This window comes from Pezoporus wallicus, unplaced genomic scaffold (assembly GCF_028554395.1).
Source record: "Pezoporus wallicus isolate ANWC-B61680 ecotype Strahan unplaced genomic scaffold, APGP_CSIRO_Pwel_v1 contig_6464, whole genome shotgun sequence".
Taxonomy (NCBI): domain Eukaryota; kingdom Metazoa; phylum Chordata; class Aves; order Psittaciformes; family Psittacidae; genus Pezoporus; species Pezoporus wallicus.
Genome location: NW_026642130.1, coordinates 176,620 through 200,379, shown reverse-complemented (window position 1 = coordinate 200,379; position 23,760 = coordinate 176,620). Strand labels below are relative to the sequence as shown.

The 23,760-nt window shown below is 52.7% G+C and overlaps 3 protein-coding genes across 12 annotated transcripts in view; 2 read left to right on the top strand and 1 right to left on the bottom strand.

Annotated features, from left to right (window-relative positions):
* Positions 1-14,044, top strand: part of NCOA1 (nuclear receptor coactivator 1) — a 131,469-nt gene extending 117,425 nt beyond the window's left edge. For 4 of the 9 annotated variants that reach the window (XM_057427581.1, XM_057427574.1, XM_057427577.1 and 1 more), the window contains 8 exons: positions 4,139-4,307; positions 7,538-7,852; positions 8,020-8,121; positions 9,187-9,589; positions 10,294-10,468; positions 11,617-11,800; positions 12,624-12,713; positions 13,799-14,044. In XM_057427581.1, coding sequence (XP_057283564.1) covers positions 4,139-4,307; positions 7,538-7,852; positions 8,020-8,121; positions 9,187-9,589; positions 10,294-10,468; positions 11,617-11,800; positions 12,624-12,713; positions 13,799-13,966 — 1,606 coding nt within the window. In that variant the 3' untranslated portion in view covers positions 13,967-14,044. Of the gene's footprint in view, positions 1-4,138; positions 4,308-7,537; positions 7,853-8,019; positions 8,122-9,186; positions 9,590-10,293; positions 10,469-11,616; positions 11,801-12,623; positions 12,714-13,651; positions 13,709-13,798 lie in introns of all 9 variants that reach the window. The other 5 variants (XM_057427583.1, XM_057427579.1, XM_057427582.1 and 2 more) reach the window with 3 other exon arrangements.
* A 287-nt stretch (positions 14,045-14,331) lies between these two features.
* PTRHD1 (peptidyl-tRNA hydrolase domain containing 1) lies at positions 14,332-17,720 on the bottom strand. Of its 2 annotated transcripts, XR_008974703.1 has the most exons (3): positions 17,467-17,720; positions 16,519-16,790; positions 14,332-15,604 (listed from the first exon to the last, which is right to left on the bottom strand). XR_008974703.1 is itself a non-coding variant. In XM_057427600.1 (2 exons), the coding sequence occupies exons 1-2, from the start codon at positions 17,674-17,676 to the stop codon at positions 16,620-16,622; spliced, it is 381 nt and encodes a 126-aa protein (XP_057283583.1). In that variant the 5' UTR covers positions 17,677-17,720; the 3' UTR covers positions 16,438-16,619. The 2 variants fall into 2 exon arrangements, 1 of the variants encoding a protein (XP_057283583.1); XM_057427600.1 differs by lacking the exon at positions 14,332-15,604 and having other exon boundaries at positions 16,438-16,790.
* On the top strand, positions 17,718-22,670 carry CENPO (centromere protein O). Its single transcript, XM_057427546.1, has 7 exons — positions 17,718-17,834; positions 18,099-18,291; positions 19,271-19,440; positions 19,824-19,935; positions 20,739-20,998; positions 21,465-21,636; positions 22,537-22,670. The coding sequence occupies exons 1-7, from the start codon at positions 17,718-17,720 to the stop codon at positions 22,659-22,661; spliced, it is 1,149 nt and encodes a 382-aa protein (XP_057283529.1). The 3' UTR covers positions 22,662-22,670.
* Positions 22,671-23,760: the final 1,090 nt, after the last annotated feature.

Sequence of the window (23,760 nt, the reverse complement as noted above, 5' to 3'; positions counted from 1 at the left end):
GAAGTGTTCAAGGCCAGGTTGGATGGGGCTTTGAGCAACCTGCTCTAGTGGAAGGTGTCCCTGTCTGTGGCAGGGGGTTGGAACTGGATGAGCGTTAAGGTCCCTTCCAACCCAAACATTCTATGATGATTCTAAGCTGCAGGTCCCCATGATCCCTTGCCAGTGCCAATATTTGGGCTGGTTTTCTCCAGCATCCCTTCTCACCAGGGGCAGTGGGATCTGGCGAACCCCAGAACAGTTTTATGTTTCCGTGCAATTGCAGCTCTTTGCAGTCCCCATGTGCTTGGTTGGCTTCAGCTAAAATTATTACAGCTCTAATCCAAGGTAAAATAACCCCCTCCTGTCCTCTAACCACCTTTTTTGGGTCCATGTCCAATGGAGCAGACATGGGGTCATCACCTGCCCAAAGTAAAACATCACTCTGTCACCAAATTCCGGTATCAACTCCTTGGTTATAAATGGGTTGGAGGAGACCATAGGTCAGATATTTTGGGATGAGAGGTCAGAAGCAGGCCCGGCTGTGCTGATGGAGTGCAGGGGTCCCAGCTCTGCTGAGCAAGGGGACTCCAAAGTTCTCTCTGAAGCAGCAGCACTGGCAGCAGTGCTCATGGAGATAGATTTGATAGAGACAGAGGTTGACTCCTCCCCCTGGCTTGATGAGGGCTTCTGGTACCTAACCCTGACCTGTTTTAAGAGCCAGCACTGATGAGCTCCTCATGGATCCTCTTGCCAAAGCCAGCCCTGATTTTTGGAGAGGCAGAGTTTCCTCTACTAATTAAAGTCTTTAGCAGATGAGGACAATCTCTGTTTTCCAGTTATGAAGAAGATACATGTAAGAGCTGTATTTGAGCAACACAGTAGCCAAACATCTTTTTTTCCCAGGGCTAAATTCAGATTAACTTCTCAAAGCTCTTCACTCAGCCAAATAAGAGAGTTGCAGAGTGGTTTCAAGTGCTGCAACCAGATCTTGGACTTCTGCTGGAAAGACTTAGCCTCTTGTTGCTTGAAAGAGCTGTGAGATAAATCCTGGTTTATGTGAGCATTTACATCAGTCCAAGCCCTTGCTGCAAGGGAGTAACTTTCCTTTTAAGTCTTGATGGTGTCATTATTTGATCTGTGGGGCACACCTGGCAAAGGGCAAAGCTGCCAGAAACATCAACCTGTGTTTTAAGCTATGAATGTTCCTTAAAATGCTGCTTATGGGGTAAAAATGACCTTACCTTACTCAGCAGCCTTGTGCTCCATGCACTGAGTTGGTCTGGCTGCGTGTAGACACTTTTGTCTCCCTGAGCTGGTGCAGCTGGAAGGGAGATGGATCTTATTCTGGCTCGCCCTTCGCAGCAGGATTATTGAGGACCCAGGTTGGTGTGGAAGGCTTGGGACCTGCACGGGTATCAAGGAGGAAAGCGTTTGGCAGCAGCACCCTGTGAGTCCTCAGGTGGGAAAAACACCACAGGTGGTTTTCAGGGCAGAGCCTGTGCCAAAGACAAGGTCGGAGCAATGGAGCGGCTGCATCTGCCCAAAGCCTGGTGAGACGTGGAAGTAACAAGTCTCACAGAGTCCCTGCCTCGGAGAGCAGCGGTTTCAGCCACACTTCAAAACTGCAGCCTGGTTAGGGTTTTACAAGGTACTAATTTTCTCATCATTGAAGGGGGAGAAAGCAAGGAAAACCATGCTGTGTGGTTTTCCCACACATGGCTCCATCAGCTCCCGACAGCAAAGTTGGTCTCCACACAGTGGAGCCTCCAGTGGAGCCAGGGCCATGAGATGACAGCAAGATGAGAGGTAGAGCTCCTCCTGGTGAGCCTCTGTTCCTCTGAATTAGCGTTTCCAGGCAATGGTGGTTCCTACCAGAGGTGGTGGGCAGAGGCAACACTGGAAGAAACTGGTTCCCAGCTCAGTTCCTTCTCATATCTTCATTAGCTGTGGGTCTGATGAAGCATCACGGGTGAAACCTGCCTTGGCAGCGCCTTGGTGGTCTCTAAACGTTTCCACTAACGGCATGGTCATCAGCTACAAAATCCCACTTGTATTGCAGCCAAGAGAAGAGGTTCTGCTAGGGAAAGCCTCTGGACTTTGGTCCTCATGATGTGCAGATGTGCTCCAGCTCGGGAAGACACACTCATCCTGGGACATGTCAATGATCCCAGCAGCTGCCCATCCACATGGTGGAGACCACAGTTGGAGCAATCAGACCGAGCCTTTGTTCTGCGGATATTACAGGACCAAGAAATATTTTAAGCTAATATCAGACCATCAGAGCTTTTGCTCTGGGGGTTGTAAAGGTTTCCCATCTGGGAGGTTTATGTTAGCTGGAGGTTGGCTAAGGCCCTGGACTTGTTTAAGGAGGTGGTGGTACCCAGATCTCCCAGTATGGTGTGTCCTAGGTAATGGGAGCTTCCTTTTCAAATTCTCCTGTTCCCCAAATCCTCACATACCTTTGCCTCTTGACCAAGTGGGACAACTACAACATCCCCTCTCTTGCGTCCCGAGCATAACTGCTGCTGTTTCTTCTTGGGAAGAGGGACACCTTGGACCAGATCCAAAGCTCCTCAAAGCAAGTCCAGGTCACCGTTCTCTCACACATTTCTCTAATCCCCCAAGGTCAAACGTGCCACCCAGGGCCTGATTCGGTTGCCTCATGCTGTGCCATCTGAGATGCCTGAGGTTTCCAGGCCATCTGTGCAGGGCTGGAGAGCTGCAGCCTTTTGGAACAGCGCTTGAAGGCCATGCCAGGGAGATGTTTTACAGGACCTCAAGCAACATCTGACACCATCTCTGCAAGCAGATGAATTTCTCCTCCTTGCCGCATGCAGAATCAGAGTTTTCACCTTAAAGAAAGCCTGAAGGGTTGTGGTGGATAGAAAACCTTTGCAACACCAAGCCAGTAGGACTGAGGACAGGATGCACAGGGTCCAGGATCTTCTCTGCTCGCCTGTCACCTGCCTGGAGCCTCATCTGAACCCCACCATCCCATGGAGTTGGAGGAGAGGAGGAGTGAGGAAAGCTCTGCAAGCTGGATTGGGCTGCAAGGCAGGATGTGCTGAAGATTTATTTATTACATAAAGGTATTATCCCCACAATCTCTTTATAAACCAACTTTTTGCCATCCATGCAGTAATCCAGCATGGGCTGAAGAGATGGTGCCAACCTGAAGTTTAACTCTAGCTGCCTGTTAACATGGAGCAGAAGCTTGTCCCTTCCTTCCTCATCAAGAATGATGTCTGTGCAGCAAACCTTGTCCTTTGGCCTTGGCACTGGAAAACTGGGTTTGATAAAAGCAGCAAGTACCAGGGACCTTGGCTACGGAGTGAACCTAATCCTGCTTTTCACCTCTGTCTCCCCATTTCCCTCTCTGCTCATGCTCTGCAATTTAAGAAGTCCCAGTGCTGAGTTTTCTTTTCCCTGGATTAGGCTGCGTGTGTTGGCTGCAGCGGTCTCGGTCAGATTGGCTTCAGTTCCTTACTGTACATCTGGTCCTCATCTGGAGCTAAAAGGATAAACATGTCTGCTGTTTGGGAACTGCTGGCACGTTCGAGCCCTCGCCTTGGTGCCTCTCTGCGAGCGTGATGTGCCACGGCTCTTCATCCTGACAGACCCGGCAAATCCGATTGACTCCAATTAGTCACATCATTGGAATGTCTCTCATTACATATTAATCTTATTCCCAAAGAATATTGAGCGAGCTTTGCAGAAATCGTATTTTTGCAGCCCAAAGGTTCCCCTTTGCCTTCAGCTGCTTTGCTTCCAGCTGCTCCAGCTCCATCCAAGCCTCCCTGCTTTCGTGCCGGCAGAAGTTTTGCTCTGCCTCCTGCTGTCCTGCCCAAAATGCCTGTGGGAGCAAAGCCTGCAAAAGTACCAAACTTCTCTTCCCAAACCTCACCAAAACACTGCCCAAAACAGTTTTGTGGAGAGGTTCATCCCTATAAGCAGGTTTTGACACGGGGCTTGATCTTCAGTGGGCTCAGCTGGTGTCAGAGCCAGGGGATGGGGCTGCATTCCATAGGGTTTGCATGGTGCTGCAGGGTGGGAGCGAGTCCCCACAGCCGCAGGGGCTGTGTCGCTCGAGCATCACCCAGCTCAACCTCCTCCCTGCTTCATAAACCTTAACATGCCTCCTCTTAACTTCTCTCTGCAGCCAGTGCATCACCTCACAGCTGGATGAGCTCCTGTGTCCTCCCACCACACCGGAGGGGCGAAATGATGAGAAAGCCCTGCTCGAGCAGCTCGTCTCCTTCCTCAGCGGCAAGGACGAGACGGAGCTGGCTGAGCTGGATCGAGCTCTAGGGATCGACAAACTGGTCCAGGTAAAGAGAGACCCACTCATGGGACCTCCTTGAGGTCATATATGGGGCCAGATGCTGGGGCTTGACATGAGCATGGAGGAGGATTTCCAACATCTGGTAAGGCCAGATACGAGTGGGAACACACGAGTGCATCAGATTCAGAGATGATACTTAACACCACGCTGTTCTCTCCCCCCGCGCCAAAAAAGCTGGAAAGTAGCCCCATGAAATACAATATCTCACTTCTCTGCTTTTCAAACTCCATCCCCCATGAGAACCAGCAGCCTGGCAGAGAGGCGGCCAAGCAGTTTCAGCCCCGGGTGGCTCATGTAACAGGGAGAGCTGGCAGGCTGTGCCGCTTCCCCACCTTACCAGGGGGATTAGGGCACGGAGGAGCCTTCCAGCTGGAATCCCACAGCCTGGGATTCCTGAGCCTGGGTTGTGCTGCCTAATAATATATCTAATGGCCTCGCTGGTATGAAACCGTGCAGCCCTTACTGTCAAGATTGGCTTACAGTGCAGCTGCCCTTCTGTCTTGGGTTGAACCACAGGGAAAAACTGCAAAAATGAGGTTTGCTTTTACTCAGATAGTGCTGGGGCCTCAGTTCCTGCAGCTGAGCTCCAGTGGAGGCTCCCTCTTTGCAGATACCCCTTGGGGAAGATGCCTTGGAAGGGTCCAGGGTTTCATAAATAACAGGGTATGGCAAGGGGAGGAAGCTGGCTGCAGGGGAGCTCGTAAGGGATATGGAAAATGAGATGGATCGCTTGGGATTTGTCTTTGAGTGGTTTCTTTTTCCGTGCCCCATAGCACCCACACACATGCTTTTTCCAAAACAAGGAACAGAATCAAAAGCCTGTTGATAAATGGTGTGTCCTAAGAAAGAAGCTTCTCAGAGCAAATCCCTCCAACTGCTCAGCACCTGATCCTGCATCATTTCAGCCCAGGGGTGGGAAATCTCCTCCTGTAGCCCCAGTGGGATGCCCTGTGCTGCACGGCTGTGAGGGTTTATCTTTTCATTGGAGATTTGAGGGACCTGTCAGTGAATTGATGCCTTAGTGGGGTATTTCCCACATCCCTCTTCTCAAGGCTGTGTCTCCAAAATCACCACCTGCCCTTTTCTATTTGTGAGAGTTAGGGGTAGGGAGTTCAGCCTCGGAGCAGAGATGCTTTTGCCAAAGATGCAGCTGCAACAGCTCAGTGTTTTCACAAGGGTTTTGCAGACTCAGCTGGCACAGCTCCACAGCAACCCATTCCTGCACCAGACAGGCTCCAGCAGCATCGGACCACTGGATTGAGATGCCCTCGGATGGCACCTGATGCTGCCACACATCCCTGCACCGATCTGGCGCTTCCCTTGACAAGGAACACCCAGCTCGGGGGGATTATCTCATGTTTGGACCCTGACCCAGCTTTTCTCCCATCCAGGGATAATTTCATTAATGGGAATCTTGGTTTTTTTCCATGGCTTCGGCTGAACCTCAGAAATACTTTGAATAGTTCTATGAAATATTTGCTTGAAATATATCTTTAGAGAAACAACATGTCAGCATAAAGGCATCTTTGGGAAGAAAACATGTTGGTAGTTCCCCTCCAGACTGTGTTCTTGGCAGGTAGGGGTTCACATTGCCTGACTTCACCAAACCCACTGTCTTCTCTGTGCTACCATGGTGGGATGGGTTGATCCACACCCAGTTTAACCAAGAGGCAGCTGGAGATTGGGTAGTTTGGGGAGAAAAGAGTAAAAAATCCTCATTTCAACAGGTCTGTCATTTCTGACCATTGCATGGTGCTGGTTTATGTCCTGGTACCCAGTCCTTGAACTGTGTAAGCTCTATCTAATTGATCCTAAGCAATAGATTTTTCCTCACCACCATTCACATAGCCTTATCCCTGCCTTCAAGCCTCAGTGCTTTGATGGGCACCATCTACCTAAATACTAAAGGCAATGGGATTTGGGGATGCGCTGTGTGTGGTTTCTCTTCACACAGCTTTCTCTTCAGGCTTCTGGCTCCAAGTTGTTACTTCTCCATGGGTTCATAGCTCAAACAGCACATTTCTGTGCCTGAGCCAAGCTAGAGCAGTGCAGAATATCTGCTGGTGTGGAAATTGTCCCTTGGCTGTAAAATGGATCATTTGTATAGGAATGGCTGTACCACAGACCAAAAGGTCCTGTCTCCCATGAGATACTAGCAAGGGGTGTCTGTGAGCAGGGCAGAAGTAAAGCCATGCCTTCTGTTAGCTCTCCCAGTCCTGGGGGTTCACGGCTCCCACCCTTTGACATGGCTGTGTCTGAGGTACCCTTGGGGCAGGTGGAACCCTCTGCCTCCAGCTGAGCCTCTGAACTGCACAAAAACAGGAAAGGAGAGAGAGCACAAACTATTTCCTGTGGCCACCAATATGGTCTGAGGGCTGGAGCATCTCTGCTATGGAGACAGGCTGAGAGAGCTGGGCTTGTTCAGCCTGGAGAAGAGAATACTCCAGGGAGACCTTACAGCAGCTTCCAGTGCCTAAAGGGGCTGACAAGAAACTGGAGAGGGGCTTTTGACAAGGGCCTGTAGGGACAGGACAAGGGGGAATGGCTTTAACCTGACAGAGGGGAGAGTGAGATGAGATCTGAGGCAGAAGTTCTTCCCTGTGAGGGTGGTGAGGCCCTGGCACAGGGTGCCCAGAGAAGCTGTGGTGGGGCTCTGAGCAGCCTGGTCTAGTGGAAGTTGTCCCTGCCCATGGGAGGGGGTTGGAACTGGATGAGCTCTAAGGTCCCTTCCAACCCAAACCATCCTGTGATTCTGTGATTCAGGTCAATCCTCCAAGCCTTAGGGTCTGTCCAACCAGGCCTGCTGCAGTTTGGAGCCCAGATGAACAGCTCAGTGCTAGCAGACCCTGCAGGAAGGCAGAGGAAGACAGCATCACCTACTGCTACCCTGCTGCCCCCCACCAGCACAGGGGGATGAGCCCTGAGCCCTTTGGCTTGGCTTTGATTTTTGCTCCCAAACAAGATGAAAGAAATTATTTCCATCCCTCCAAGGTTTGCTAAGCCCCAGGGAGCAGGTGTTTAATGCTCTCCTTGATGCAGCACTTGAATCGCTTGGGCTGGAGCCTGGCGCAGGGGATGAGGGTTCCAGGCAGCAGCATCCTTACAAGCTATCTTCCCCATGCTGGACACACCCTCATCCCCTCTGAGCTCTCACATGGGAGTTCAGTGTCTGGTGGAGCTCCAAAGTGATATTTTCTTCCCCTTTGCCTTCACCAGGGAGGTGGGCTGGAAGCCCTGACGGAGCGGTTCCAGCCCCAACAAGCCACCCCACCACTCATGATGGAGCAGAAACCCGGCATGTACCCCCAGCCTTACTCCTCCGCCTCTCCCACCGCCAACCTCCCCGGCGCTTTTCCTGGCATGGTGAGGCAGAAGCCATCCTTCGGACCCATGCCAGTGCAGGTACCACCGCCCCGCGGCGCCTTCCCCACCAACATGGCCATGCAGCCCCGGCAGACGCTCAACAGGCCCCCGACGGCCCCCAACCAGCTGCGACTTCAGCTGCAGCAGCGGCTGCAGGGGCAGCAGCAGGTAATTCTTCCCCCCCCCTTCACATCCCAGGGCTGCAGGCAAGGGGGATGGAGAGACCCTCCATCCTGCCTGCAGCCCATGCAGCCCAGTCGAAGGGGGTTGGATAGGTGGGAATCTCCTGCACTGGAGTGTTGAAGATGTCCCTGGGTTTTCTTTCTCCCCTCCAGCTGATCCATCAAAACCGGCAGGCGATCCTCAACCAGTTTGCAGCCAATTCCCCAGTGGGCATCAACATGCGGGCAGGGATTCAGCAGCAGATCACACCGCAGGTAAGTGGGATGCGGGATGGTCCTCCAGCTCGGAAAAAATGGGGGTTAATCCCATGCCCACCCTGTTAGCACAGCCTGGCTCTCTCCTCTCTCTTGTTAACGGGAGAGAGAAATTCTCCTGCATGCAGAGTGGTGGCTACAAAACAAGCTGCTGTAGGTTGGGTTTATCTTCTTCACCCTTGTTCCAGCTCCTCCACCTGCTTAAGGTATAAATACTTATATTTAGAAATAATTATATTAATGCTTAGAGAAGGATGTGCTAATGTGTTTCATTGAGAAGGATCTTTAGGAAATAGGTGCCATCCTTTAAACAGCAGAATCTCTGGTGAACCTTCTTAAATCCCCAGCACATAAATTCTTGTTTGGCTTCTAATAAAGTGGATAAAACAGCTGCTGGGTATGAGGAGAAGTTGAAAAGCACAAACAAGTTCTGGTGACTTTATTCCATTTCTTGGAGAAGCCTCTGCCTTTGGGGAAGTGGTGTGGCATCCCTAATGTGCTGTGGGGAGCATTAGTGGTAGGGAAGAGGTCCGAATGGTTCCCGTTGTATCTCCCAATTTCAGCTGCTGATGTCAGGCTTCTTAAGATGATCAGTTCCAACACATCTGGCTCAGCCATAGGGGGAATGAGCCCATAGTGATGGAGAAGCTCCTGGAATGGCGGGGGGGTTTAACATCTCACAACCAAAAGAGTTGAAGTGAGGGATTCCAGACTTTGGTGTGTGGGAGCATCTCGGTGAGGGAGGGCACAAGGGGGTCCTGCAGCAGAGAGGGGAGGTCGGTGGCAGCCAGGTGACTGAGAGCCTGTTTTCCTGGCTGAGGCGATGCTACCACCCCTAGAGTGCTGCCATTTGACACGTGCAGGGGATGAGCTCTAACAGCTCTAACATGCTCTGCCCTGCAAATGAACCAGTTCTGAGCATTCTGGGGCTTTTCCAGCTTTCCTTGCAAAAGGAGGACAGGCACCCCGAGCCAGAGAAGGGGAGCACCTGCAGCTGGGGGTGTTCTGAGCTGCCTGCCAGAACTGGAGGGTGATAACCAGGGCATCCCCCTTCCTCCTCCACAGCCTCCCCTCAACGCCCAGATGCTGGCCCAGCGGCAGCGCGAGCTCTACAGCCAGCAGCACCGGCAGCGGCAGCTCATGCAGCAGCGAGCCATCCTGATGAGGCAGCAAAGCTTCGGAAACAACCTCCCACCCTCCGCTGGGCTCCCGGTACAGATCGGAGCCGCTCGCTTGCCCCAGGCACCCCCACAGCAGTTCCCTTACCCCCCAAACTACGGTACGACCCCGGGAAACCCTCCCACCTCCACCAGCCCCTTCTCGCCGTTGGCATCCAACCCCGAGGCCGCCGCGCTGGCTAACCGCAGCAGCATGGTGAACAGGGGGATGATGGGTGGCGTCGGAGGGCAGTTCGGCGCTGGGATGACCCCGCAAATGCAGCAGAACATCTTCCAGTATTCAGGATCAGGTACGTTGAGCAGTTGGTTGCGCTGGAAAGCTGTCTGGCTTCATCCAGCCATCTCACCTGGCCTGCGTGCTGGTCTGGTCTCTGGTTTCCACCTCCCAGGGGGACCTATTCTGGTCAAATCTCAATAAAAAAAGAAGCTATTGTTTGGGAAAATAATTCCACAACTTCTTCCTTGCTAATGGATCTGCAAGGCAGTCCTCTACGTTTCCCTTCCTTAAATATCTGTGCTCTAAAAAACGCCAAAGCCTTGCTGGAATGGCTGAAATTAGCTGCAGGCATCTTATGCCTCTTGTGTGGGCACCAAGCTCCTGAGAGATGAGCCAGTGCAGATGGGCACTGTCTTGAATATCTTCACATTCAAGCATCACTAGTGAGTAGACAAAACTACTCAGTGGCTGCGATAGCCCCACAGGAACCCCCTTTGGCATCATCTCATCGTTACCCTGGCTAGTTTCCAGCCAGGTGTGATGCTAAAGCGGAACACCTGCTGATGGAAACCACTTGAGGGGGGTTTCCCTGCTCCTTCATCCCTGAAATATTTGCATTTGAGCGATACAGCTGCTCAAAATGAAAACCAGAGACTCTGAGACCGAAAGTCACGGCTGATGCTTCTGGTCTGATGCCAGCAGTTGCAAGGGAGGAGGAGGGAATCGGGGCTGATGGCAGGGGTCTGGCCACCTCTGACACTGTCTGTCCTTCCCCAGGCATGGGCCAGCAGAGCGAACCCACCTTTGCTCCATCACTCAGCCCCAGCAGCCCCCTGATGTCACCCCAGCTCCCACCTTCGCAAAGCCCTATGCTGCAGCCAGCTCCACCGACACCGGGCTACCAGTCACCTGACATGAAAACGTGGCAACAAGGAGCCATGGGGAATAGCAAGTAAGATCATGGTGGGGATAGCCTGGAGCACACAGGTGACACACACACAGAGCAGGTGGCACATTGACACTGAGGTGATGATGCCCTTGTAAGGGACAGTGGTGCCTGTAGGGGACACCTGGCTGAAGACACTTGCTGAGCTCAGGCCATGTTCTCCTACCATGATGTGCTCCAGAAGTCACCATAAACCCGGGCCCGTGTCTTTGCCTCAGCTTGGAGGCAGCCAAAAGCCCACAGTGTTTAAATGAATGAGCATTTGTGTTGAGGAAGACATGAAGCATGTCTTTCATTTTTAATTAAACAAGTGGCTTAATTATGTCTCATGAAAGTGGCCTTAGAAAACACAACAATAAAGCAAGTCAAGACCAGCAGTCCCAGGTCACTGCCTGTCCCTCCTAAGATGTGTCCAGCTTTAACTAACGGAAGAGTCACGAGACTTGTTGCCTTTTTTGCATGAGTCACGTTTGAGCATCAGATCTCCAGAAATGGGGCAGAGGGAGAAACACAAAACCTCACGTGGTTTGCCTTGGTTTTGCCTTGGATATGTCCAGTTAACCCAGCTAGCCTGTCCTGGTCCAGCAGCACAGAGCAGGAGGTTTACTGGGCTGGGTGGAATGAGATGGGAGCTCTGTTGGAGCTGGGATGTTTCATGCCTTGCGATGGAGAGCTTTCCCTCTGCCTGGAGCAGCTTTGGAATCAATTGGGTGTTGAGGAGGGCACAGGAAGGAGTGTCAAGGGGTGAACTCAGTGTCACATCAAATGGGGCTTTGCATCTGCCTGACCCTTAATGCAGCACAAAGCCCTGTAACGATCCCTCTCTTGGCACTGGTGTTCCACCAGCCCCTATCAAACTGAGCAGCCTCCTGCTCCAGCAGGAGCAGAGGGTAGATGACTCTGCAGCAGCCACCTCCCTTCCTCCAGCCTCCATGCTGGCTCAGCCTTGCTGCAGGCAGCACCTCTAATGTCCTCCTGACACTCCCACTGTCCCCCGAGGACCAGCAGGGCTCCTGCCACAGTCAGTCTTGGCATTCACAAAACACAGGCTTGCTACTGTGGCAGCTCAGGCCACCCCCGAGTCTCGACCCACACCTCGAGGTGCTTCTCCCCACCACATACACCCAGGTGATGCTTTTTTCTCCCTCCCTCAGCGTATTCAGCCAAGCGGGACAGAGCCAGCCAGCGCCTGCTCAGCAGGGCATGTACAACAACATGAGCATCACTGTCTCCATGGCGGGAGGAAACACCAATGTCCAGAACATGAACCCCATGGCTGGACAGATGCAGATGAACTCGCTGCAGATGCCTGGGATGAACTCCATGTGCTCAGAGCAGGTCAGTTCCATGTCATCCCTGCCCCTGGGATGCTCACTCAGCTCACAGGGATTTAGCATTCACTCCTTTGGCCCTGGGGTTACCAGTGTCCAAAAGAAAAACACCAAAGGTCTGCCTGTCTCCACTGGCATTATCACTGTGCTGGAGCCTAAGACCACTAGTGTGTCCCCTGTGTCCTCAAGGAATGTAGGGCTGTGCTGAGCATCTCCCACACCTGTAGTGGGCTAGCAGTGGGTGCATGTGTAGTCATGCATCCTTGGGGAGCTGTGAAAACTGGGAATGAGAAATGGTTGGATACAGGACCTTTTGCGAGATCCTCCCCAGGCCAGACTGAGATGCCTCCAACTATTTTAGCTGCTGGGGTTTGTCTCGGCATCATTAAACTCCTGGCCTACTGGTTTTATGCTGGACATTGCGGGCTCCAGCTTGCAGTCTCCCTGGGGAGAAGCCAAAGGGCTTAGCAAGGAAGGGGACTGGTCCCTCCCATAAGCTGGCCACAGTGTACAGGCTGAGCTGCAGGCATTTGCCCCTCTTGCCAAGCGTTTGGGTGGCATTTCACAGTCCCTGGGGGTGAGATGCCCCCGGAGCCAGCAGTGGCACCGGGCAGAGGTTCAGGAGGTGGGGAGAAGGGTGAAACAGGTCCACTGGTATCCCCGCATTGATGCCCCAAAACTGTGCAGGTCACAGTGCAGGGAGGATGCTGGCAGCACAGTCCCCTGGCACTGCCCCATCCTGAGCATCCCTTCCCCAAATCCCCCTAAAACTCAGCTCGAGAGGGCAGCTAGCGATCCTCCTGGCTGAGCCTGGATCTTGCTTTTGACAGGTAAATGACCCGGCGCTGAGACCCGCGGGCCTTTACTGCAACCAGCTTTCCTCCACTGACCTTTTGAAAACAGAAGCAGATGGGGCGCAGGTCAGTAAGAAACTGCTAAGCACATCTCAGGTACCCCAAGGAGTTTGACGGGTCACCAGCCATGCTGGCTCAGCACGCTTGGTTTCTGCTGGGGCTGGCCCCAGTTGAGTTGAAGCTACCATGGTCCCACCAGCATTGGGTGACAGCAGCCCTTGGGGATGCCAGCACTGCTCACCAACTCTCTTTACATCAAAATTCACACTGTTGCCGTGAGCGCTTTCAGCCTCCTCGCTGGTGTGGAAGAGCAGTGGCACCGCAGCTGAGCTGGAAAAACAACTGAGTGTTGGTGTTAAATGCCCCTCTCCCCGGCTCCCAGCTGACAGCAAAGGGGGATAGTTTCTTTCCTAGGCTCGGCCATCACTGGAGCGGCTGCTGGTGCCTGCGCCACCGGGGTGCAGTCAGGCCACCACGTTAAAAGAGTGGTGGAGTGAGGGAATTTGGATGGGGGAGGCTCTGGGGGCTGCATCCACCCCTGCAGGCAGCACTGCTGGATGCTGCCCATCCCTCTGAGCACTACCAAAGTGTGCCCAGCCACACACCAGCACTGATGCCTCCAGCTCCTGGGGACGATCTGGTTCCATCCCCATCTCTTCCAACATCCACCAGTGTCCCGGCGTTGCGTCTCCCTTCCCAGCTGCTCAGCTATAGGGACACACCGGCAGCGCCACTGAGACGCACCAAAGCTCTTAATTTCGATCAAACAGCCGCGCTGGACCTCGCTCACCACCGCTACCACCCCACGTCGTGGCACGACCACTGGCACGCCGCCATACTGCGGCTCCCCTCCATCCAGGGGATGCCAGGCTGGGCTGGTTTTTTGGGGGTGTTTTTTCCCCCAAAATCCCATTTTTTTCCCTTTTTCTTTTTTTTTTTTTTTGGATGAGCAACGTTATGAACCTCGCAGAGCCGAATGAGTTGCAGCGGTTTTCTTTTTATAGGACAAGAAGACAGAAGAGTTCTTCTCTGGGGTGGCTCCAGACTAGAGGAAGTCTCTAGTGAGTTTCCACTTCACGTAGTACCCAGATCCACCGCCGCCGGCCCCTGCCCCGGCCCCGCTAAGTCCTCTCTTCTCTTTTGTGTCCCAGCAGGTACAACAGGTTCAGGTCTTTGCCGACGTACAGTGTACAGTGAATCTGGTAGGAGATCCCTACCTCAACCCGCCGGCTTCCTTGGGCACCCCGAAGAACGGCGCCGGGCCGCCGCCGCCACCGGGCCAGCAGAAGAGCCTTCTTCAGCAGCTACTGACTGAATAACCGCTTTTCGAGGAATGTGAAATTTAAATAAGAAGACGTACAGAGATATATAAATATATATATTATATATTTTTCTGAGATTTTTGATATCTCAACCCGCAGCCATTCTTCAGCTCGTAGTGTTTGGAGCAAAAAGGGGGGGGGTGTTTTATTGAGGGGGTGGGGGGCTTCCCCTTAATCTTTTTTTTTTCTTTTTCTTCCCCTTTCCTCCCCTTTTTTCCTTCCTCTTCCCTTTTTCCTCTCCCTTCTTCCCTTTTTGCCTCCCCTTCCACTTTTCCCCCTCTTCCCCTTTTCCCCCTCCTTCCTCTTTCTCCCTCCCTTCTATTTTCCCCTTTTTCCCCTATAAATTCCTGCCCTTCCCCCCCCCCCCCCCCTTTTATTTTCTCTTTTTATTTTACAAAGCGTTGGATGTGGGCGAAGTGACGAGGCGGGACGGTCGGTTACTCGAGCCAAAATTACAGATGATTCTTATTTTTGTAATCATTTTGCTGGCTTCTTAATCCGGAGGAAGGTTTCTCGGGGAGGCGGGGAGGGGGAGAAGGCAGCTGGAGGACTGCGGCGGCGGCAGGAGGAGGAGGAGGAGGAAGAGCAATCTCAGTTTCAGCTGGATCTGTCACTGATCACGTCTCGGCGCGGGGCACGGAAGGGGATCGGCGCTGGACTTGTGCGGGGAAAAGTCGTTTTTGTTATTCACGCTTCAAACAAAAGCCCTTCTCTCCCCTCCGCCCCAGCCCGCTTGTGCGTACAATCAGCTTTTTCTAGCAATCGTGAGTTTGTCGGTTTTAAAGAAAAAAAAAACAGAAAACCAAACAAAAAAACAAAACCCAGAGTATTTTGACCCACCATTTTTTCCATGTTTTATGCTGGTTTCAGGCCTCCAAGCGAAAAGGGGGGGGGGGGGGGGGGGGGGTTACAACTTGTATATTGCAACAGGAGGAGGAAAAAAAAACAACAAAAGACAAAAAAAAAGGACAAGAACAGAACAGTTTGGGGAGAAAACTGCAATAATTTTTAGGGGGAAGGATGGGGGGAGGGGTCTGTCAATTATTGTAGATAAAATTTTCTGATTAAATATGAAATAAAATTAAGCAGTCGGTTGTTTCTGCTTTGATTGTGTTTAACAGCTGAGGTAGCTTAAACTATTTAAAATAATAATAATAAAATAATAATAATAATTGAATTCTCTGCTGGGAGACAGCTTATTTTTTTTCCCCCTCAAGCCTGTCACTGTAAATAGCTCTGAGCTCTGTATAAATTTGGTTTCTTCTCTTTTAATCCGGGTTGCTTTTAATATTTACTGCTGACTTTTATTGGAGGGTGGCTGTGGAGGGGCTTTTTCCCCCCAGTCCCCTCTAAAATCGCGCTGGTGTGTGGAAAAATGTGTGGCTTTATCGATTGACATTTGCAAGAGTTAAAAGAAAAGAAACAAAACAAAGAACCCGAGTTTCCAGCGAACGTTTTGGTGTTTCTATGCTGGTGGGGATGCCGGAGCAGTGCCGATGGTGTTGGCAGCGGGGGGGGGGGGGGGGTCACCCCGTCCTCACACTGGGAACTCCTCTGTCACTACGGTTCGTGGCCCTGGGAAGCTGGAAATCAGTGACTGCACAGAGTTTTGGGGGCCTCTTAAATCCCAAAGCGCTGTAGAGAAAATATATACATGGCATGCGTGTGGTTAGTCCTGCCAGCGCACACCCTCCAGCCCTGAGTTCAAGGCGGTGAGGAGCTGCTCCACATTCATCTTTAGTGGTGGAAAAAGGGGAAATTGGGGGTTACAAATGACATTAACAGCACGCCCAGGACGGAGAGAGTTGGGGCACACGTGTTTCTAGCTGACAACGCAATTTTTGTGTTAACCAAGCCGCTCGTTGCAAACGTTTTTACTGTAGGGGCAGCGCGGGATGTGCAGCGAGTCCCGGCTCGGCGGGCGCTGCCGCCCTCTGCTGCTCGCACGGCTCCTGGCAGGGTTCATTGAGAATTGAACCATGGATAAACCGGCCCCTCTGGTGCGAGCGAGGAAGAGGGTATGCGGCATGGGGCCAGAGCCATGGAGGTGGGAGACACCGGGAACACTGCCCAGAATCCCTGGGGAGGACCGGGACACTGTGTCTGCAGCTTGTGGAGCACGGGCACAGGGAAAGCAGCCGTGAGGATCATAGAATGGTTTGGGTTGGAAAAGACCTTAAGATCATTCAGTTCCAATGCCCCTGCCACGGGCAGGGACACCTCACACTAAACCATGCCACCTAAGGCTCTGTCCAACCTGGCTTTGAACACTGCCAGCGATGGGACACTTACCACTTCTTTAGCAACAGGGAAGCATAAAGGGCTGCTCAACGGAAAGCCCAGCCCTAAAAAGCAGCAGAGAGATTTTCAAATGCAGCTGGACCTAAAAACTGAACCTGCTCACACTGCAGGGTGGAGATGTAAAAGCACACTGATGGCTCACAGCAAGTTAATATAACAAAGTCACATTCTGCACAGAATAACATTTAATCCTCCCCACCAAAGAGGTGTTTCACACTGTAAATGCTATCACCGTGCAAGATGACTACCTGCTGCTGAGCATTAGCACTCCTGAGGCACAGCAGCTTTCCTCCCAACTCCCACCCAGGGGTGAACTCGGCTTTGGCCCAGGAGAGCTGCCAGTGCCCGGTCACTTCAATAACTTAAATTTTTTCAGGTGCTGGTGCACTTGGTCCTTTGGGTAGGGCCTGAGCGCCAGGCAGGTGGCCGTGTTCTCAGGCTGCTCGGTCCACACTTCGTGGTCAATGCTGTACTGCTTCAGGGTCTCTGCCAGTGCCGTCAGGGCGGCCTCATCCGGAGCCTGGGGAGAGACAAAGTGTGCTGTGAGAGACCCGGAGCCTGGGGAGGGACAGTGTGCGCAAGGGCTGGGGTGGGAGCCACGGGGAAGAGGCAAACCAAGGGAGGTTGTGCTGAGGCCAGGCCAGGAAGGCAGCCAGCTGCCTGCATACAGTTAATATAGACAATCCCCATACTTTATCTCTTACCCCAGAAGCATGTTGCTCTGGCAGATCCTGGCTGCATTGCAGCCTCTGCAAGCACTGGAGTAGGAAAGAGGGGTTGTGAGCCAGCACAGGTTGTACGCCCTCAAACCCACAGGTTCTTCCCTGGCAGGCTGGCCTGGCTCAGCAAACAACTCTGCACAACCCTACACCCACACCGGGGCTGCTCCCGTCACCACCCCGCCTCGCCCTCACGCAGGGGCTGCCGTGCGGCCCCGAAGGGCATGAGGCCGCGGTTCATTCCCCGGGTGTGGCGGAAGGGACGCCTGGGACCGCGAGGGCAGCCCAGGGTAAGGCGACTCAGAGCCGACCTCCCCCTTCCCGCTGGGCCCGGCTGAGGCCGCGGATGCCCACTGACCCACAGACCCACGGCCCCACTCCCACCCACCAGCACTGTGCCGCTCCCCCTCCGCTTCGGCCGCCCCGCTGAGGCGGCGCTCCCAGCATGCCCCGCGGCTCCCGGCGTGCCCCACGCACCTCCAGCACGACAGTACGCATGGCACCGCCCAGCTCCAGGTAGGCACGGGTGTCGGGGTGCTGGCGGTGTCTGTGCGCGGCTGCCAGAGCGGCGTGACAGCCCTGAGCCACCACCGCGCCCAGCGGCCACGACCGCGGCGGCCGGGCCAGATCCCCCCGCAATACCACGTACTGCACCAGCGCCGCTGCTGCCGCTCCGGACGCCGCCATGCTGCCGTACGGCGCCGAACAGCCTACTGGGAGGCGGAGTGATGCTTGTGGAGAGGCAGCGTCGCCGCCGCCATTTTGTTGTACGGCGAACGGACGGGCGATCTGGTGACGCATTTCCGGCGGGGTGGAGGCGCGCAGTTCGAGCGCCAGTCGTTGCGGTGAGTGTGGGAGCTGCTGTGGGGCCGGGCCAGGAAGGGCACCCTCGGCTGGGGCACCCCGGGGCCCTGGCGCGGAGGTCCTCAGCTCCCCCTTTGTCCTTCGGTGGGGTCCCCGGTGGTCGCGGCCCAGTGGGGAGGGCCCCGGCGCTGTGGCGGCTCTTCCATGTCCCGCGAGTCGCGTCCGTCCCTGCCCGGCCGGGTGCAGGGTTCCTGAGGGGGCTGGTTTCAAGTAACGTGTTAACTTGTGTCGTTTCAGCCTAATAGACCGGCCCCCGCCGCTTCACGGGGGTCTCATTGCAGCAGCAGGAGGAAGGTTCCCTGAGGAAGAGCGCTTTCTGCATCCACGTCACCACTTCCCAAGGGGTGGAGTGTGGCCAAGGAAGGCTGACGTCTGTCTTGTTGCTCGCAGGAGAGCAACAAGGGAAGATGGACAAAGGGAATATGAATGCATGGGATGGTGAGCTGTCTGGGGCAGGACATCCAATGCCAGGGCCTCACCACCCTCAGAGGGAAGAAATTCTTCCTAAGGTCTCATCTCAGTCAGGTTAAAGCCTCTGTCAGTTTAAAGCCATTCCCTCTTGTCCTGTCCCTACAGGCCCTTGTCAAAAGCCCCTCTCCAGCTTTCTTGTCAGCCCCTTTAGGCACTGGAAGCTGCTCTAAGTTCTCCCCGGAGCCTTCTCTTCTCCAGGCTGAGCAAGCCCAGCTCTCTCAGCCTGTCTCCATAGCAGAGGTGCTCCAGCCCTTGGAGCATCTTCCAGGCCTCCTCTGCACTCGTTCCAACAGCTCCACATCCTTCACATTGGGGCCGCAGAGCTGGGATGCAGGACTGCAGGGCGGTGTCTCACCAGAGCAGAGCAGGGGAGAATCCCTTCCTTCGACCTGCTGGTCACAGTGTTGGTGATGCAGCCCAGGACACGGTTTGTTTCTGGGCTCAAGCACACACTGCTGGGTCATGGAGAGCTTCTCGTTGACCAACAACCCCACGTCCTTCTCCCCAGGGCTGCTCTCAATCCAGTCTCCGCCAGCCTGTGTTTGTGCTTGGGACTGCCCTGAGCCATGTGCAGGACCTTGCCCTTGGCCTTGTTGAGCTGTAAAAGGTTTGCACTATCCCGCCTCTTCAGCCTGTCCAGGTCTCTCTGTATCTCATCCGCTCCCTCCAGCATGTCCACTGTATCACACAGCTCAGTCCCAACACCAAGCCCTGAGAAATGCCACTGGCTTTCACTTTGACATCAGGCCATTGACCACAACTCTGCCATCCCAGATTCCCCAAAGCCTTTTCACCAAATGTTTGCCCGCCCTCTCTCTTTCTGAACAGTTATTGTATGTACTTTCTTTATGAACCTGCACTGGACCTACTTTGTTTTGGATTCCATAGTGCAGACCACTGTTAATCCTAGCCTGGAATTTTGAGCTTGTTGTGCTTTTCCTTACAGGAGTGCTTGCTCACCTGGAAATGCTGGAAGCGCGGGTTCATGAGGCAGCCATGAAGCAACATGAAAAGGAGCTGCAAGAAGAGAAGCTCACCAGGCTGAAAGCAAGAGTGAAGGAGCTGAGACTCCAAAGGGATGAGCTGCGGGCTAAAGTGGATCTGCTGGAAAAGAAGGTGATAAAGGGCTCACTGCAGATCTGGTGGAGGGCTCTGGTTTGTTCCTGCTCTCAGGGGGTGTATTCACTGAGGTTACTTATATAGACTCATATCATTTTTTTATTTTCCCTTTTTAAGTGACACACAGTCCTGGTGTCCCCTGTTTTCAGTGCCGTGTAGTCCAGAACTCTTGTGTCTACTTGCTTGCAGGTTGTGGGGCTGTTTCTGAAGTCAAGAAAGAGCTCTTCCCTCCTCTTCTGTTTCATTTCTCCCCTTTTCTGCTTGAAATGCTGTCTTGCTTTTCTCAGAGCCAGGTTATTATTTCTCTGTATCCTGTTCCCTGCAGGTGACACATTTGTGTCAGTGATTTCTGATCTCTTTTTCTATTCTGGCATTTGTAGCAACTTGACAAAGAAGGAGCCACATCAGATCCAGCACAGGCCAGTCCTAAGACTGTTTTACAGTGGAAGATAAAAAGCCTTCAGGCAATGCTGCAGGTCTTTTACCTCACAGGTAACACCCTGAGATCTGTGTGTGTTCTGCCAATGGCTGCATTTCTGGGGTGCTAAATTTTGGAAACAGAGCCTGATGGGAAGTGTAACTGCTGCTCTTGTGCTTGAAGCCTTCAGAGTCTGAAACCATTGGAAGAGCAGTAGCTTTGTAGTTTCCTGCCTTTCACAGGAGGCCTCTGGGATGTTGCAGGAACTGTTATTTACTGAACCACATCATTTAGACTAAGACCTGGATCCTGGAAAATGTGTAACTGCCTTAGGAATGAAATCTTTGAGAATTAGGGAGTTTAAGTATCCAGTACTCTGGGTCTTCCAAGCAAGCCTGTGAGGTCAGCACCCTCTTTTTATCTGCTTCTGGGCTTTTAAAAATATTGGTTTCCAAAAAGAATCACCTTTGTTCTGGACAGTGTGAGGATGTGAGTCCTGCCTGATGCAAGGGGGCTGAGCCCCACCATGAGTACTCCTGTTGTTCTCCTTGAGGCAGCCAGGCACTGCCTTCCTCACACAGCACACACTGCTCTCCCTATCATGTTGGAGCCAGGACTGTGTTTGGAATTGGCAGCATAACTTGGTTATTGGGAATTTAAGCTACCATTACGCTGCTTGAATATATTAGAGGTCCCTTATTTACAAAGTTGCTGCGTTTTATGTCTTTAAACTCTTGCAAGTCCTCCTAGGATGCTCCCTGAGCAAGCCTAGGAAAAGGACCCAGCACCTCATACAGCCTTTGTTGCTTCAACAAAGATGTCCTGTGGCAATGAGTTAAAGCACTGCTCAGTAAAGCCCTCTCTCTCTGGACCCAAGGGATCAGTGGGAAGCTGACCAGGCAGGGAGTGTGCTTCTGCATCAGCACAGCTTACGAGGGCACCTACTTGGATTCTTACTCCCTGGACCTGCTCACCAAGTCAGAAGTGCAGATTTACCACCACTCTGTCCCCTCCTTCATCCCCCTGGAGCAGATCGCCAAGCAGTACTTGCAGACGGACATCAGGCGCTTCTTATCCGTCTTGTCCGACCACCTGAATGCTTATGTTGGGAGGAGGTACCAAGCAGACCAGTTACAGGTACCAGTGGCTGCAGCAATACTCTTCACCCATCCTTTTCCCTGTGGTATACCAAGTGTTAGGAGTCTGAAGTGCTGGGGGGGAAACTTGACAGTTTTCTTTATGTGAAGCACTGATGGTTGTGGTTTTCAGAACTTTGCTAAGTTACCTCATGTCTGTAAACTCAGTTCCATCCACTGTCACGTACTTGGGTGTTGTCTGGTCGGTCGGTTAACATTTACTGCCAAGCTCCTGAGGCCCCTAAGCAGAAATAGCTGTGATCTTGTAAAAAGCTGCTGGAGGGCATGGCTTAGGGGCTTATTAAACTCTTAAGAACACTGGTTTATTTAAGTCTTTTCCATGCAAAGACTGCTCAAAGGGCATGCCAGGCTGGTGCTTGGGGCACTGCGCCTACCAAAATCCCAGCCCTGTGCTGATGGACTTCCTTCCTAGCTTCACATTTCAGAAGTTGTCTTTGTCCCTTCAGGAGCACTTTTCAGACCAGATAAAAGGAACCTTGCGGAGAAACTCCTTGTGTAACTTGCTGGTCTTTAATTACAACGTGTCAAGTAAAAGCAAGACATTTCCATTCAACGTGAGGCTGGTTTATGGTGATCTCTGTCGCAGCCTCCCCACTGAAGTCATCGTTTCCTGCACACGTAAGCAGACCCTGCAGGGGTCTGTCTGGGGCAGATGGGGTGGGCAAAGCGTACTGTGGTTCTGCAGATGAGTGGGGGTTCTTTCTTGTTGAGTTTAAGGACAAAAGGGAGCAAGCTGTCATATTTCTGAGGAAGAAAAGATTATAGAAGGAATTGTGTGTAATCAGTGCTGGGTTTTGAAGCAGTTGTAATTCATCCCTAGCACAGATCTCTTGCAACACTGGCAAGATGGGATGGCTGGAGGGAGGGAAATACAATGGGGGTGAGAAGGAAAAGTTTGAGTGCAAGCTTGGATTGCTTCAGATGGACAGGCTGCTCATTCCTGGTTTTCGCTTACTCAAAGTGCAGTCTGGTATGGTCCCAGCTGGATCAGGACACTGTTTCCACAGGTCCCACAGATAGAGGCCAGCCTGTACTAGTGTGCTCTGTGCACGTGGGAGAGTCTGGCAAGCAAATCTAGCCAGAAACTTGGAAGCTGTCAAGTCTTAGTCATAGAATGGTTTGGACCATTCAATGACAAGCCTAGCTCCCTCAGCTTCTCCTCCTCTGTAGAAGTGCTTCAGGCCTTGGAGCATCCTTGTGGCCTCCTGCAGACTAAATCCAATGAGTGTCTTCTGAGATAAGAGAGCAGTGAGGTGGCCCAGGCTCCTGCATTGCTGTCCTCACTTTTTGGCAGTGGGTGTTTCTTAAGGCACTTGCTTTCCGCAGCCGTCAAATCCCGTGGGGGAGCTGCAGCATTCTGAAGGATCGGGAAGGAGGGTGAAGGGTTATGAGAACTAAAACTGTGTGGTGAGGGAGAGCAAGAGACTCCCTCAGAACAGGAGAAGAATGAGAAGTAAATAGTTTTCTGTTGGCAATGTGGTGTTCCTTTCCCCGCTGATCCATCCTTCTCCCTGCCAGCGGATGCTGCTCCAATTCTAACAGAGGCTGCCACAGCTCACTCGGACCTGTTCCACCGCGTGCCCCTGCACAAAGCCTTCCGCTCCTTCAGCAGTGCAGGAGAAACCCTGGATAGGACACCCTAAGCTGCCCTGCCTGTGGGAGCTGATCTCAAAGCACAGGTGTTTTCCATGGACTTCTGCTGGGAACCTCCCAAGTAGCGAGTGACTGAATCTTGAGAGCGATGTTTCCTCGAGGCTTTCAGGCTCTCCTGTTGCAGGTAATCTTCCCTAGCGCTGTGCTGCTCGCGTGTCTGAATGCTGACTTCTGTGGTTGGTGCCACAGATCTTCATGGCTGCAGGAAACATCTCACATCTGGGATTAGACATTGTATTAAAACTTCAGGATCTCGGTGTTTTGGGGGCAGTGTCCTGCGGATCGTCCAGCGCACCCCACAAAGAGGGGAGTGAGCAGCAAAATTGGTGTTCTGCTTATTATAGCCAGGAAAGGACTTTGTGTTAGAAGCTGGAAGGGGCTGAGGGACAGAGGTGAGGTTTAATTATTGCCAGCAGCAGCCCCTGCCCTCAGCAGGGCTGCATTAACCCCCAACCCCTGAGCCTCAACACTGAGTTTACCAGAAATTTCATACCAGTAGTGCCTTTACACCTGCTATTTCCTGCGCTTCAGGCACGGGGCAGCTTCACTGGTGCCCTGTTGTGCTTCAAGTCTGGGTCAGATCTTTAAAACTTGCCTTGTAACAGTACTTTAACATCTTTTTAATAAAAGTTCTGTTTTACCAAAATTGTCCTGTTTAGAAAAAAATCATCTGTTAATTTCCTTTAGCTTTATAATGTGGTTTAGTAGAATAAAATAGGAGAAAATACTGTTTTTTAAATCCCATCTCTCATTTCTTATGACTGCATCTGAGGGGCAGCTGTGAGTTCAGAAAGGATTCTGCTCTAACCTTGTGCACCTTCCTGTTGAGGGGAGGCAGAGATGTGGGGTGAAGGGCTGGGCTGTGTTTTAGGGGCAAGTCAGTGGGAGCCAGACCTTTAAGCTGCTGGAGTGAAGTGCCACAGCTTGTCACTGAGGCCACTGTGGTAAAGCCAGGCTTAACCAGTCTTGAGCATAACACCCTGTGTGTGGGGGACAGAGGGAGGCAGGTCCAGGCTGTAAGACCCATCCTGCCTCTGGGCTTGTATCCCAGTGTACAAGCACTGTTGGGAGGGATGTGCTGGGTGGTGT

What these genes read in the sequence shown, in the direction of transcription:
- PTRHD1 (XM_057427600.1), bottom strand. Translation starts at nt 17,676, where the DNA reads ATGGCGGCGTCCGGAGCGGCAGCAGCGGCGCTGGTGCAGTACGTGGTA. An exon ending in TGCGTACTGTCGTGCTGGAG is followed by an intron (nt 16,791 to 17,466) that starts GTGCGTGGGGCA and finishes GTCTCTCCCCAG; the next exon opens with GCTCCGGATGAGGCCGCCCT.
- CENPO (XM_057427546.1), top strand. Translation starts at nt 17,718, where the DNA reads ATGCTTGTGGAGAGGCAGCGTCGCCGCCGCCATTTTGTTGTACGGCGA. An exon ending in TTCGAGCGCCAGTCGTTGCG is followed by an intron (nt 17,835 to 18,098) that starts GTGAGTGTGGGA and finishes TCAGCCTAATAG; the next exon opens with ACCGGCCCCCGCCGCTTCAC. An exon ending in AGTCATCGTTTCCTGCACAC is followed by an intron (nt 21,637 to 22,536) that starts GTAAGCAGACCC and finishes TCTCCCTGCCAG; the next exon opens with CGGATGCTGCTCCAATTCTA.